A 14991-nucleotide genomic window follows, 5' to 3' on the forward strand; every position below is an offset into this window, starting at 1 on the left:
TAAACTAGTCTAAAATGCAGTTAAATATAATGAAATAACAGTGGTGACATTACACAAATCAGCAGTTTTTCCTCACTTGGTGAAAAGTTACTTCCCACCATCTTCGCTTCGCAGGGCAGCAGAAAATCGCGATGCGAAAAGCAACTGGCAAAGATCCAGTAAATGATCTCCGTTCTCGCATGATGTCATAGCGTGCATGCGCAGACGAGCGAAATTTCGCAATAGCGAAATTTCGCAATAGTAAAATTTCGCAATGGCGAAATTTCACAATGGAAAAAAAAACCCTCACGAATATCACGAATATTCGAATTTCACGAATATGGGACGAATATTCGTCCTCATATTCGCGAAATATCGCAAATTCGAATATGGCATCTGCCGCTCATCACTACTTACAATAAAAGTGTGCACAGAAGACTCCAGGAGCCCAATTTGCTATCTTGTAGAAATAGCTTTTGGGCAAGTATGGCACTGTTAGTAGAAAAAAGAAATTGTGATTTTTATCTCATACAATCCATTGAAATGTTTAAGTTGATTTATTTTTGTGTTTCCTCCTGTTTTTCTTGTCCTGATATATTTTTAAGGCTAGGTTCACACAGCGTTTTTACAGGCATATTTTTTTAATTTGTAAAAATGCACAATATGTAGAAATACGGACGCATTTTTTACAGCTGCGTAAATAACCGACATGTTGCTTATTTACGTGCCTGAAAAAAAACACTGTGTGAATATAGCCTAAGAAATCCTAAAGGAAATATGAAATAGCTTTTTATAAATAAACTGTCCATTTTCTGAGACACATTTGTAAAAGTAAGCTAAAGGCTTTTCTGAAACTTTTATGACACAATGGATATAATATAGGGTTAATTGCTGAATTGAAATATAATATATAGACTGTGACATCATACCAATATTGGGCAACACAGTTGTTTTGGCACGCCCTGTCAATGGTGACTAGGAAAGTATAGGGAGCCCAACAAACAGCAAAAACAGAAACAAGAATTGCTAGAGATTTAGCTACTTTTTTGTCCCTGGATAGTTTAATGATATGAATAGTATTGGTACTATTGTCCGTATGGAAGGTGGAAGAGAACATTGGGCCTTGCTTTAGGGATTTCTCATATCTCCCTCTAATGTGGGAAGGGATATTCTTTATCTCTGCTACATGAGTAGATGGCAGCACCAGATTAGATGCTATGACGAATGGCCTCACGTCTTTTGTTTTTCCTCTCCATGTATCCTGAGCAGAATGTTGTCTTCTCTTCCTGCTGCGTTTAGTAATGCTCCAGTAGATGCTCACATTAAAAAATGATATACAGATTAATGGTAGAAAAAAATCAAACACTGATGTTGCCAAGTGAAAGTACCAGGTGTTAAAGAATCCAGCCAAACACTTGTCGTCTTCAGTATGAATATTGCCAAAAGCACTATCCCAAAAGAAGATGGATGGACTGTAGAGAAGGAAAGACATTACCCAGACTGCCGTCATCTTCATAAACGTCACGCTGTGCCTTTTTTGAAGAGACTGATAATGTACCTGTAAAACGGAGTTGTATATTATACTTCTCATACAAACAAATCAATGGCCCTGATTTACTTAGGGTTTTTATTTTTATTTTTTTTCAGGCTTACATGATTTCACTCTATTTACTATGGGGATGCACAGGTCAGAAAAAAGAGACTATTCTGACTATCTTTTTCTTGGTGAGAATTTCCAGCCATATTTTCACATGATTTTGGGGGAGTTTATTAGTAAACTAGGTCGGGATGGTGAAAAATCATAAAAAACACAATTTTTTTTTCAGTGATTGTGGTATGGAAGTCTGGTTGTTTTCTTTTTTGGTGCAAATTCTGTCACAGATCTTGGAACAGGCACAACAGTGGTGCACAACCCAATAAAAAGAAAAGAACACTATAGTAAACCAGGGCTATTGTTGAATAGCTGTATTCATTTATTATATGTAAACTAACTTAGAAAGGTTCTCTTTTTGGAAAAAAAAAAACCTTTTAAATGTGTCTGCTGGGGCAATAAGCTGATCACCAAGGGTCCAATTCCAGACAAACTCTCCCGACTAAGAGCTGATTTTGCTAGGGGAAGCCCATTGTTCATGTGCTCATAATGGTGAAGCAATGTCCTACAGCTGGAACCCCTGAATATGAGAGTTCAATACTTATTTTCAGCAGAAAACTAGATGGCAATGCACCACTAAACTGATAAAAATAGGAGGTATGTAACAAAGAAGAAGCTATTGCTAGAAAACCCCATTAGGGGTTCACATGTTGTGACTAATAAGCGGTACCATAACTAATTAACAAATGCGTTTTACACAAATGACCAAATCGCAGTAAACAATGCTGTGTTGCAGGTCATTTGTAGTAATTGCATGGCGCAGGACACAAGCAAGAGGTAGGTAAAAGCCAAGATGTTTTATTTCCCAGAATGCAACGCGTTTCACTGCCTCAGCAGCTTCATCAGGCATGGGTAAGAGCAGTACAATGGTGCCTTTTATCCTAGCACTAATTAGTCACAGCAGGGACGGGTTAATCACCGCGGACCAATGAGTGATGGAGAAAATGCATTTACAAATGTCGAGCATATATATACATGGTTACTAAACATTTTTTTCTAATGTATTCGAACCATGAAACTTATGAAATAACAAATAAGGATATATAAGAGAATAATAGATATATGAATATATGTATATGCAATGTAAACATATTAAAAAAGTTATATAAAAAATTCAACATAAAAATCGATAGCAAAAAAAGAGGACAAGGGAAAGGATCAGGAGAGGGGGATGGGGAGAAAAAAAATAGGAGAGAAGGGAATGCGGCAAGAGAGAATGGTCGGAAAAATTAACGAGCATGCTCTATGGTCTCATTCAGACCATGCGGTGTTAAAGTTGAAAGTGTAAAAATCCAGTATGATTCTCTATTGATTAAATATTGGAACCGATTAGGTTTATCGACTGGAATGGATTCAAGAATTATTAAACGTAGAGATGAAATATCGTTATTGTGAACTATAGTAAAATGCTATATAATGTGAATTGGTTCTTAATATTCGAACAGTGTTTAGACATACGGCACCGCATGGTCTGAATGGTACGTCCAACATATTGAAGCTTACAACTGCAGGAAAGAAGATATATTGCATACTGGGTGTAACAATTTAAAACTTGATTAATATTAAATCATTTTTTTTGTATATGTAGAAGAAAACTTATTCGTGAAGGGATCCATCATACCACAACATAAACATCTATTTTTTCCACAAGGGGTGCAACCTGGATTCAAAATAATTGGGGAGGAGTTGTCATTAGATATATTTTTTTAATCTATTAGGGGCTATCATGTTTTGGAGATTTTTTGATCTCCTGTACGTATTGCCAGGTTTTGTGGGGACTACATCCTTGAGAATATGGTCATTTAAAATAATATGCCAATTGCGCTTGAAAATATTATGTATCTGTGTGGCTGCTCGATTGAAATTAGTTATAAAATTATATTTAAAAGGATTATAAATTTTTGCTGAGTCGACTTCTTTATTTTCATTTTGTTCTTTATCTCTTTTAACTAAATCACGATAGTATGCTTGTGTTAACAAGGGGGCTGGATAACCCTTCGATAAAAATCGGTTTTTCAGTATTGTTGCTTGTGTGGAAAAATCTGTTTTCGTTGTACAATTTTTATGGACCCTCAAATATTGTCCGAAAGGGGCCCCCTTGAGCCAACTCGGATAGTGGGCGCTATTATAGTTTCAAAAACGATTTACGTCTACCGACTTGAAATGTGTTTTAGTACAAATATGACCAGCTTGATTTGTGATTTCTAAATCTAAAAAACTAATATTATTTGGGGAATAATTCAAAGTAAATTGTAACCCCCATTTGTTGGAATTTAAAGCGGTAACAAATTTGTGGGCTTGTTCTTCCATGCCCGTCCATAGAAAAAAGAGATCATCTATATATCTCCGAAAATAAAATATATAAGGTGAATAGGTCAGGGACTGTGCTATGTGGAGGGCTTCGAAAGCCCCCATAAATAAGTTAGCATAACTGGGGGCGAAGAGCATCCCCATAGCATAGCCCCTGATCTGTTTATAAATAATATCAAATGAGAAAACATTGTGTTTGAGAATAAATGATATGGATTGTAACAGGAACCTGGCTTGATCAATATGTAGAGAAATGTCACCAAAAAGGAGATCTTGAATAACCATCAGACCTAGGTCGGTATCAATATTGGAATATAACGAACATACATCTAAAGTGAGAAAGGAAAAAGAAGAAGGTAAACTAATTTGTTGAAGTTCAGAAATAAGTTGTGAAGAATCTTTCAAATAAGATGGTAAACATAAAACATATGGTTGGAGAAATAAATCAACAAAATGTGACAAATTAGCCGTGAGTGATGAAATACCAGAAATAATGGGGCGACCAGGGGGGTTAACTGAACTTTTATGTAATTTTGGTAAATAATAAAAATGAGGAAGAGAAAAATGATTAATATTAAGAAAAGATAGTTCTTTTTTATTGAATATGCCTTTAGCTGAGGCATCATTGATGATACCGACATAGATCCGATGGTAGTCAGAAGAAGGGTCTGAGGGAAGGACAGTGTAATAATTTTTATCTGGAAGAATTCTCAAAGATTCAAGGATGTAGTCCCCACGATTAAGGATGGCAACTCCGTCCCCCTTATCTGCGGGGCGTATGAGGATTTGTTTATTATTTTGTAAACTTTTTATAGCTGCCCGTTCACTGTTAGTGAGGTTATCACACTTTTGAAATTTAATATTGGTGTTATTAATATTACTGAACTCAGTCATAACTACTGTATAAAAAGTTTCCAAAAAGTTCCCACGACGGTGTAGTGGGTAAAAGGAGGAGGGTGGTTTTACTTCCACATGTTTAAAGTAAGAGTCAGAAATGTTTTCACAATTAACATTTGTATTGGTAACTGTGTGCTGGTTATTCGTTAACATAGAAAAATGATTGGTGAGTGTTAATTTTCTAATCTAATGATTTAAGTCCAAAAAAAGTTGAAACTGGTTAGGGTTAGATACCGGACAAAATGATAATCCTTTTGAAAGGAGATCTATTTCACTTTCAGAAAGGAGATAAGAGGATAAATTAAACAATTTTCTTTTTGGATTGTTCCTGGTTGTGTGGAATGAACTCTGCATGATTGTCCTCCTCTACAAAAAAAAAAAAAAAAAAAAAATGTTTAGTAACCATGTATATATATGCTCGACATTTATAAATGCATTTTCTCCAGCACTCATTGGTCCGCGGTGATTAACCCGTCCCTGCAGTGACTAATTAGTGCTAGGATAAAAGGCACCATTGTACTGCTCTTACCCATGCCTGATGAAGCTGCTGAGGCAGTGAAACGCGTTGCATTCTGGGAAATAAAACATCTTGGCTTTTACCTACCTGCTGCGTGTGTCCTGCACCACGTTGAGCCGGCGTCTCCCCTGAAGCTTCTTTCTCCCGATTACCATTATTGACCGGAGGGCTGCGGACACTTCTATATTATATGCTCACCATTGTTGTGTATGTGGGTACACAACTTTATCAGGTGAACGACTTTCATGTTTTTTAATTTCCACGCAATCCTCTTTTATCACACCACGCAGCGCTGTCACCTCCATTTTCAGATTTGCAGTAATTAGCCACAACATGTGAACACAGCCTTACATGATGGATACCAACATAATAAAACTATGTAATATGTTCACATTTCTACTGAAAGGCTTGTGTACCTTCCTGTATCTATGGGCTAAAATTGAGCTCTGGACTTCGATGTGTACAGCAAAGGATCATGAGCTGAGAAGAAACATGCACAGAATATAAAAATATAGATAGAGCATAAACAGTACAAGATACTTACTGCCTGTGTTACAGAAACAAATCTGTCGAAGCTGATTAGAACAATATTAAGCACTGAGGCTGTGGACATCATGTAGTCAGTGACTAACCAAAGTTTGCAGATATATTTTCCAAGCCTCCACTCTTTAGTCAACCTGTATTGTAAATATATGGGTACATTAAAAGCACCTGAAAAATTAAGACAAAGACACAGTTATCTCTATTTAACAAATCCCCATTGTAAATCCCAAAAATTAAAACCTGTCCAGAGCAAAAGTTGCAGAGTTGCCCATAGCAACCAATCAGATCGCTTCTTTCCTTTTTAATAAGGCCTTTGCAAAATTAAAGAAACTATCTAATTGGTTGCTATGGGCAACTCAGCAACTTTTCCTCTGGACAGGTTTTGAGAAATCTCCCCCGTGGTATCCACAGAGAATAGATGTTGAAGTGTGAGGCTATTAGTCCGTTGTTAGCAACAGATGTTAATGTCACTTGGCAAGGTGATCTGGCTAACTTCATGAATCCCTTTGTGAGTCCATGCAACATTTTGGACAACTCTACCAGTTACGTTAGGTGCAAAAATGAGAATCCGGACACTCCAGTTACTTGCACATGTGGTGGACCACCGGTGTATGGAGGGACCACGGGTGTAGTGGTGTAGGTGGTGGGATCAGATAGTATTAACCCCCGGGCAAGATGTTGTTAACCCATAGTGTTCGTGACGCCAGAGTGGTTTTGGTACCGGAACCACACGAACGGTATCTCCGCTATTCCAGTGGCTCGTAGTGAAAGGAGAGTCCACAACCAGTTATGGTTTAATGGAGGCTTTACTGAGTTTAAGACAGATGGTATTATCTTCACAGCTAGGCTAGATTCCCAGAGAGGTGGCCAGGAACCCAGAAGGACTTCGCAGCTTGCTGGGACCAATTATATTTGTTATAGACTTGAGACAATTATCTTGAGGCTTGACTATATGCAGGACTTGACTATTTGTAGTGACAGCAGACATAGACTTTTAACTTACTGGAATGACTGTAGCTTTGTGGCCTTCCAGATGCTGGTCACTAGCACTGGGATCTCTGTACTGGCTGGTTCTTAGTAAAGGAAGAGAGTGAATTGTAATGGCCACCCCTTTATATAGTGGGGGCTGGGCAAAGGCCCATTGGTCAAGTTGCGGGTCAAAGGTTAACCTGGTACTCTCTGGGAGAACATGTGTCAACAAATCATGTGACTGTATAACATGTGACAGACTTACAGGTCCTTGAGACAACCTCTCACAGGTCCTCTGCTCTATCTATACATTAGGATCCTGTCTAGACATTAAAGCAGTATACACAATATTCTGGAAACAACAGGGGGAGACCCTGCAGGGGAGCCCCCAGGTCACCTAACAGGGCCTAAGGGTAGTACAGGACCATGTCTGTTACGCCGAGCGCTCCGGGTCCCCGCTTCTCCCCGGAGCGCTCGCAACATCCTCGCTACTGCAGCGCCCCGGTCAGATCTACTGACCGGGTGCGCTGCGATACCGCCCCCAGCCGGGATGCGATTCGCGATGCGGGTGGCGCCCGCTCGCGATGCGCACCCCGGCTCCCGTACCTGACTCGCTCTCCGTCGGTCCTGTCCCGGCGCGCGCGGCCCCGCTCCCTAGGGCGCGCGCGCGCCGGGTCTCTGCGATTTAAAGGGCCACTGCGCCGCTGATTGGCGCAGTTGGTCTAATTAGTGTGTTCACCTGTGCACTCCCTATGTATACCTCACTTCCCCTGCACTCCCTCGCCGGATCTTGTTGCCATCGTGCCAGTGAAAGCGTTCCCTTGTGTGTTCCTAGCCTGTGTTCCAGACCTCCTGCCGTTGCCCCTGACTACGATCCTTGCTGCCTGCCCCGACCTTCTGCTACGTCCGACCTTGCTCTTGTCTACTCCCTTGTACCGCGCCTATCTTCAGCAGTCAGAGAGGTTGAGCCGTTGCTAGTGGATACGACCTGGTTACTACCGCCGCTGCAAGACCATCCCGCTTTGCGGCGGGCTCTGGTGAAAACCAGTAGTAACTTAGAACCGGTCCACTAGCACGGTCCACGCCAATCCTTCTCTGGCTCTCTGGCACAGAGGATCCACCTCCTGCCAGCCGAAGCGTGACAATGTCCTGTACTGGGACATTACAAACCCCCCCTACTTGACACAAGTCATCCTCGACCTGGGGGCTTTCAGAGTTGAGGGACGAAGTGGCCGTGGGGCCAGATGCAGTCCTGAAGCATTTTATAACAAACGCCCATTTCAGGCTGGTGTGAAATAACGGATAACATTGGAGTAAATTGTCTATACACGCTTTGACTTGTGTTTGAAAAGGATTAGTGATGACATATAACTTTTCTTTAAGGACCTTTACCTATGCATATAACAACTGGACTATGCATTTTACAGTTAACTATGCACAACATGACATTTTTGACCATGCATGTAACATACTATGCATGACTAGACTATATAATAGACATTGTATACATGACTAGACTTAATACTTTGAACTTAGACATTTTCGTATTGGGTTGCCTGATGCTCTCTTCCCAATGCCTTGGCTACTGGGGTCCCTTGGCATTTAAAACACTTGCCCCCCCAGAACACTATTTTTAACTTCATTCTAGACATATTTATACTAGACAACTGTTATAGATAACATTATGACATTACTGTTACCTTGTATTGACTACGTGCATTAGTTTAGTATCAGGAGTACTTTCTGGCTAGGAAAGCATCCTGCGCACGAACATGCGACAACAAGTAGACTGTGAAATGTTAAGTGCTACAATACTACTGTATATGACTTGTGGTGTACAATACTTATGTGTACTGTCACGATGCCGGCTGGCAGGTAGTGGATCCTCTGTGCCAGAGAGGGATTGGCGTGGACCGTGCTAGTGGACCGGTTCTAAGCCACTACTGGTTTTCACCAGAGCCCGCCGCAAAGCGGGATGGTCTTGCTGCGGCGGTAGTGACCAGGTCGTATCCACTAGCAACGGCTCACCTCTCTGGCTGCTGAAGATAGGCGCGGTACAAGGGAGTAGGCAGAAGCAAGGTCGGACGTAGCAGAAGGTCGGGGCAGGCAGCAAGGATCGTAGTCAGGGGCAACGGCAGAAGGTCTGGAAACACAGGCAAGGAACACACAAGAAACGCTTTCACTGGCACTAAGGCAACAAGATCCGGCAAGGGAGTGCAAGGGAAGTGAGGTAATATAGGGAAGTGCACAGGTGATTACCCTAATTGGAACCACTGCGCCAATCAGCGGCGCAGTGGCCCTTTAAATCGTAGAGACCCGGCGCGCGCGCGCCCTAGGGAGCGGGGCCGCGCGCGCCGGGACAGAACAGACGGGGAGCGAGTCAGGTAGGGGAGCCGGGGTGCGCATCGCGAGCGGGCGCTACCCGCATCGCGAATCGCATCCCGGCTGGCAGCGGGATCGCAGCGCCCCGGGTCAGAGGACGTGACCGGAGCGCTGCAGCGGAGAGAGTGAAGCGAGCGCTCCGGGGAGGAGCGGGGACCCGGAGCGCTCGGCGTAACAGTACCCCCCCCCTTGGGTCTCCCCCTCTTCTTGGAGCCTGAGAACCTGAGGAGCAGACTTTTGTCAAGGATGTTGTCCTCAGGTTCCCAGGATCTCTCTTCAGGACCACAACCCTCCCAGTCTACTAAAAAAAAATTTTTCCCTCTGACCTTTTTGGCAGCCAAAATTTCCTTGACCGAGAAGACGTCCGAGGAGCCGGAAACAGGAGTGGGAGGAACAGATTTGGGAGAAAAACGGTTGAGGATGAGTGGTTTGAGAAGAGAGACGTGAAAGGCATTAGGGATACGAAGAGAAGGAGGAAGAAGAAGTTTATAAGAGACAGGATTAATTTGACACAAAATTTTGAAAGGACCAAGATAGCGTGGTCCCAACTTGTAGCTAGGGACACGGAAGCGGACATATTTAGCGGAGAGCCATACCTTGTCTCCAGGGGAAAAAACGGGGGGAGCTCTTCTTTTCTTATCCGCGAACCTCTTCATGCGTGAAGAAGCCTGTAAGAGAGAATTTTGGGTCTCTCTCCATATAATGGAAAGGTCACGAGAAATTTCATCCACAGCGGGCAGACCAGAGGGCAAGGGGGTAGGGAGGGGGGGAAGAGGGTGACGGCCGTACACCACGAAAAATGGGGATTTGGAGGAAGATTCAGAGACCCTGAAGTTATACGAGAATTCGGCCCATGGAAGGAGATCTGCCCAGTCATCCTGGCGGGAGGAAACAAAATGTCGCAAATAATCACCCAAGGTCTGGTTAATTCTTTCTACTTGTCCATTGGACTGGGGATGATATGCAGAGGAAAAATTTAATTTAATCTTGAGTTGTTTACAGAGAGCCCTCCAGAATTTAGACACGAATTGGACACCTCTATCCGAGACAATCTGCGTAGGCAACCCGTGAAGACGAAAAATGTGTACAAAAAATTGTTTAGCCAACTGAGGCGCAGAAGGAAGACCAGGAAGAGGGATGAAATGTGCCATTTTGGAGAATCGATCAACGACCACCCAAATAACAGTGTTGCCACGGGAAGGGGGTAAATCAGTAATAAAATCCATACCAATCAGAGACCAAGGCTGTTCGGGGACAGGCAGAGGATGAAGAAAACCAGCGGGCTTCTGGCGAGGAGTCTTATCCCGGGCACAGATAGTGCAGGCTCGCACAAAGTCCCCAACATCCGTCTCCAGAGTCGGCCACCAATAGAAGCGGGAGATGAGTTGCACAGATTTCTTGATGCCCGCATGACCTGCGAGATGGGAGGAGTGACCCCATTTGAGGATTCCGAGGCGTTGGCGTGGAGAAACAAAGGTCTTTCCTGGAGGAGTCTGCCTGATGGAGGCAGGAGAAGTGGAGATCAGGCAGTCAGGTGGAATGATGTGTTGCGGAGGGAGATCAACTTCTGAGGCATCCGAGGAACGAGAGAGAGCATCGGCCCTAATGTTCTTATCGGCAGGACGAAAGTGAATCTCAAAATTAAATCGGGCAAAGAACAGAGACCACCGGGCCTGGCGAGGATTCAGCCGTTGGGCAGACTGGAGGTAGGAGAGGTTCTTGTGGTCGGTGTAGATAATAACAGGAAATCTTGATCCCTCCAGCAGATGCCTCCATTCCTCAAGTGCTAATTTAATGGCTAGAAGCTCTCGATCCCCGATGGAGTAGTTCCTCTCCGCTGGAGAGAAGGTCCTAGAGAAAAACCCACAAGTGACAGCATGCCCGGAAGAATTTTTTTGTAGAAGAACAGCTCCAGCTCCCACTGAGGAGGCATCAACCTCCAATAGGAAGGGTTTGGAAGGGTCAGGTCTGGAGAGCACGGGAGCCGAAGAAAAGGCAGACTTGAGTCGTTTAAAGGCGTCTTCTGCTTGAGGAGGCCAGGACTTGGGATCAGCATTTTTTTTGGTTAAAGCCACGATAGGAGCCACAATGGTAGAAAAATGTGGAATAAATTGCCTGTAATAATTGGCGAACCCCAAAAAGCGTTGGATAGCACGGAGTCCGGAGGGGCGTGGCCAATCTAAGACGGCAGAGAGTTTGTCTGGATCCATCTGTAGTCCCTGGCCAGAGACCAAATATCCTAGAAAAGGAAGAGATTGGCATTCAAACAGACATTTCTCAATTTTGGCATAGAGTTGGTTGTCACGAAGTCTCTGAAGAACCATACGGACATGCTGGCGGTGTTCTTCTAGATTGGCAGAAAAAATTAGGATATCGTCCAGATATACAACAACACAGGAGTATAACAGATCACGAAAAATTTCATTGACAAAGTCTTGGAAGACGGCAGGGGCATTGCACAGTCCAAAGGGCATGACCAGATACTCAAAGTGTCCATCTCTGGTGTTAAATGCCGTTTTCCACTCGTCCCCCTCTCTGATGCGGATGAGGTTATAGGCGCCTCTTAAGTCCAATTTAGTGAAGATGTGGGCACCTTGGAGGCGATCAAAGAGTTCAGAGATGAGGGGTAAGGGGTAGCGGTTCTTAACCGTGATTTTATTAAGACCGCGGTAGTCAATGCAAGGACGTAGGGAGCCATCTTTTTTGGACACAAAGAAAAATCCGGCTCCGGCAGGAGAGGAGGATTTACGGATAAAGCCCTTTTTTAGATTCTCCTGGACGTATTCGGACATGGCAAGAGTCTCTGGGGCAGAGAGAGGATAAATTCTGCCCCGGGGTGGAGTAGTGCCCGGGAGGAGGTCGATAGGGCAATCATAAGGCCTGTGAGGAGGTAGACTCTCAGCTTGTTTTTTGCAGAAAACATCCGCGAAGTCCATATAGGCCTTAGGGAGACCGGTTACTGGAGGAACCACAGAGTTACGGCAAGGGTTACTGGGAACCGGTTTTAGACAGTTCTTGGAACAAGAGGACCCCCAACTCTTGATCTCCCCAGTGGACCAATCCAGGGTTGGGGAATGAAGTTGAAGCCAGGGAAGTCCAAGGAGAATTTCTGAGGTGCAATTGGGGAGGACCAAAAGTTCAATCCTCTCATGATGAGATCCGATGCTCATAAGAAGGGGCTCCGTGCGGAAACGTATGGTACAGTCCAATCTTTCATTATTTACACAATTGATGTAGAGGGGTCTGGCGAGACTGGTCACCGGGATGTTGAACCTGTTGACGAGAGAGGCCAAAATAAAATTTCCTGCAGATCCAGAGTCCAAGAAGGCCACAGCAGGGAAGGAGAAGGCAGAGGCAGACATCCGCACAGGCACTGTAAGACGTGGAGAAGCAGAGTAGACATCAAGGACTGTCTCACCTTTGTGCGGAGTCAGCGTACGTCTTTCCAGGCGGGGAGGACGGATAGGACAATCCCTCAGGAAGTGTTCGGTACTAGCACAGTACAGGCAGAGGTTCTCCATACGGCGTCGTGTCCTCTCTTGAGGTGTCAGGCGAGACCGGTCGACCTGCATAGCCTCCATGGCGGAAGGCACAAGAACAGATTGCAGGGGACCAGAGGAGAGAGGAGCCGAGGAGGAGAAACGCCTCGTGCGAACAGAGTCCATATCTTGGCGGAGTTCCTGACGCCTTTCGGAAAAACGCATGTCAATGCGAGTGGCTAGGTGAATAAGTTCATGTAGATTAGCAGGAATTTCTCGTGCGGCCAGAACATCTTTAATGTTGCTGGATAGGCCTTTTTTGAAGGTCGCGCAGAGGGCCTCATTATTCCAGGACAATTCTGAAGCAAGAGTACGGAATTGTACGGCATACTCGCCAACGGAAGAATTACCCTGGACCAGGTTCAACAGGGCAGTCTCAGCAGAAGAGGCTCGGGCAGGTTCCTCAAAGACACTTCGGATTTCCGAGAAGAAGGAGTGTACAGAGGCAGTGACGGGGTCATTGCGGTCCCAGAGCGGTGTGGCCCATGACAGGGCTTTTCCGGACAGAAGGCTGACTACGAAAGCCACCTTAGACCTTTCAGTGGGAAACAGGTCCGACATCATCTCCAGATGCAGGGAACATTGGGAAAGAAAGCCACGGCAAAACTTAGAGTCCCCATCAAATTTATCCGGCAAGGATAGGCGTAGCCCAGGAGCGGCCACTCGCTGCGGAGGAGGTGCAGGAGCTGGCGGCGGAGATGACTGCTGAAGCTGTGGTAGTAACTGTTGTAGCATAACGGTCAGTTGAGACAGCTGTTGGCCTTGTTGCGCTATCTGTTGTGACTGCTGGGCGACCACCGTGGTGAGGTCAGCGACAACTGGCAGAGGAACTTCAGCGGGATCCATGGCCGGATCTACTGTCACGATGCCGGCTGGCAGGTAGTGGATCCTCTGTGCCAGAGAGGGATTGGCGTGGACCGTGCTAGTGGACCGGTTCTAAGCCACTACTGGTTTTCACCAGAGCCCGCCGCAAAGCGGGATGGTCTTGCTGCGGCGGTAGTGACCAGGTCGTATCCACTAGCAACGGCTCACCTCTCTGGCTGCTGAAGATAGGCGCGGTACAAGGGAGTAGGCAGAAGCAAGGTCGGACGTAGCAGAAGGTCGGGGCAGGCAGCAAGGATCGTAGTCAGGGGCAACGGCAGAAGGTCTGGAAACACAGGCAAGGAACACACAAGGAACGCTTTCACTGGCACTAAGGCAACAAGATCCGGCAAGGGAGTGCAAGGGAAGTGAGGTAATATAGGGAAGTGCACAGGTGATTACCCTAATTGGAACCACTGCGCCAATCAGCGGCGCAGTGGCCCTTTAAATCGTAGAGACCCGGCGCGCGCGCGCCCTAGGGAGCGGGGCCGCGCGCGCCGGGACAGAACAGACGGGGAGCGAGTCAGGTAGGGGAGCCGGGGTGCGCATCGCGAGCGGGCGCTACCCGCATCGCGAATCGCATCCCGGCTGGCAGCGGGATCGCAGCGCCCCGGGTCAGAGGACGTGACCGGAGCGCTGCAGCGGAGAGAGTGAAGCGAGCGCTCCGGGGAGGAGCGGGGACCCGGAGCGCTCGGCGTAACATGTACTTTTTATCTGTACATTGTGTGTACTGGTTATGTGTACTTTAGTCTTTGTATCTGGCAGATATCTGCCCTTGTGTGGACCGTTGGGACATACGCAGCACCATCTCTTGTGACTCAGGAACCTCTGCAGGAGTTCTTGACTCAGCTGGACATACAACAGGTTCCCCACTTCCAGCAGCCGAAGTAGGTGGTAACTCTGGACTGACAAGACTTGAACTTGGAGGTTCAGTCATGGGATAGGAAGGTGGTCTGGAGAACAGAGTTATTCTTGCACCAACGGTGACAGAACTGGAGCCGGTGTAGGGACTAGAGTTGGTTGCACAGGCCCACAGGTTGTAATGAAACCGAAGATTGCAGCTCAGCCAGGAGCAAACATGGGAACATCCATGGATGGGTGAATTCCTTCTCCGGGCACATACTCCCTCACAGGTTTGGCTGGTGGTGAGGGTGGCACCGGGAGCACAGGCAAATCCTCCTTGTGACACAACTTGATTCGATTGTGAAGAACTACTTGCGGTTTGTTCCCTGACTTCTGCATTGCATACCAATCTGAATCAGGATAGGGTACTGCAGTCACCATATAAGGCTCCGTTTCCCAGATGGAGTCCAGTTTATGATTTCTCGGGAACTTCCGCAGCC

The 14991-nt window shown here is 45.5% G+C and overlaps 1 protein-coding gene across 1 annotated transcript; it reads right to left on the reverse strand.

Annotated features, from left to right (window-relative positions):
* Positions 1–769: 769 nt before the first annotated feature.
* Positions 770–14585, reverse strand: LOC130274568 (histamine H3 receptor-like). The gene is made up of 4 exons (XM_056523003.1): positions 14447–14585; positions 6901–6970; positions 5899–6031; positions 770–1537 (listed from the first exon to the last, which is right to left on the reverse strand). The coding sequence occupies exons 1-4, from the start codon at positions 14583–14585 to the stop codon at positions 770–772; spliced, it is 1110 nt and encodes a 369-aa protein (XP_056378978.1).
* Between the last annotated feature and the right edge of the window lie 406 nt (positions 14586–14991).

Source organism: Hyla sarda, chromosome 5, assembly GCF_029499605.1.
Source record: "Hyla sarda isolate aHylSar1 chromosome 5, aHylSar1.hap1, whole genome shotgun sequence".
Lineage (NCBI taxonomy): Eukaryota > Metazoa > Chordata > Amphibia > Anura > Hylidae > Hyla > Hyla sarda.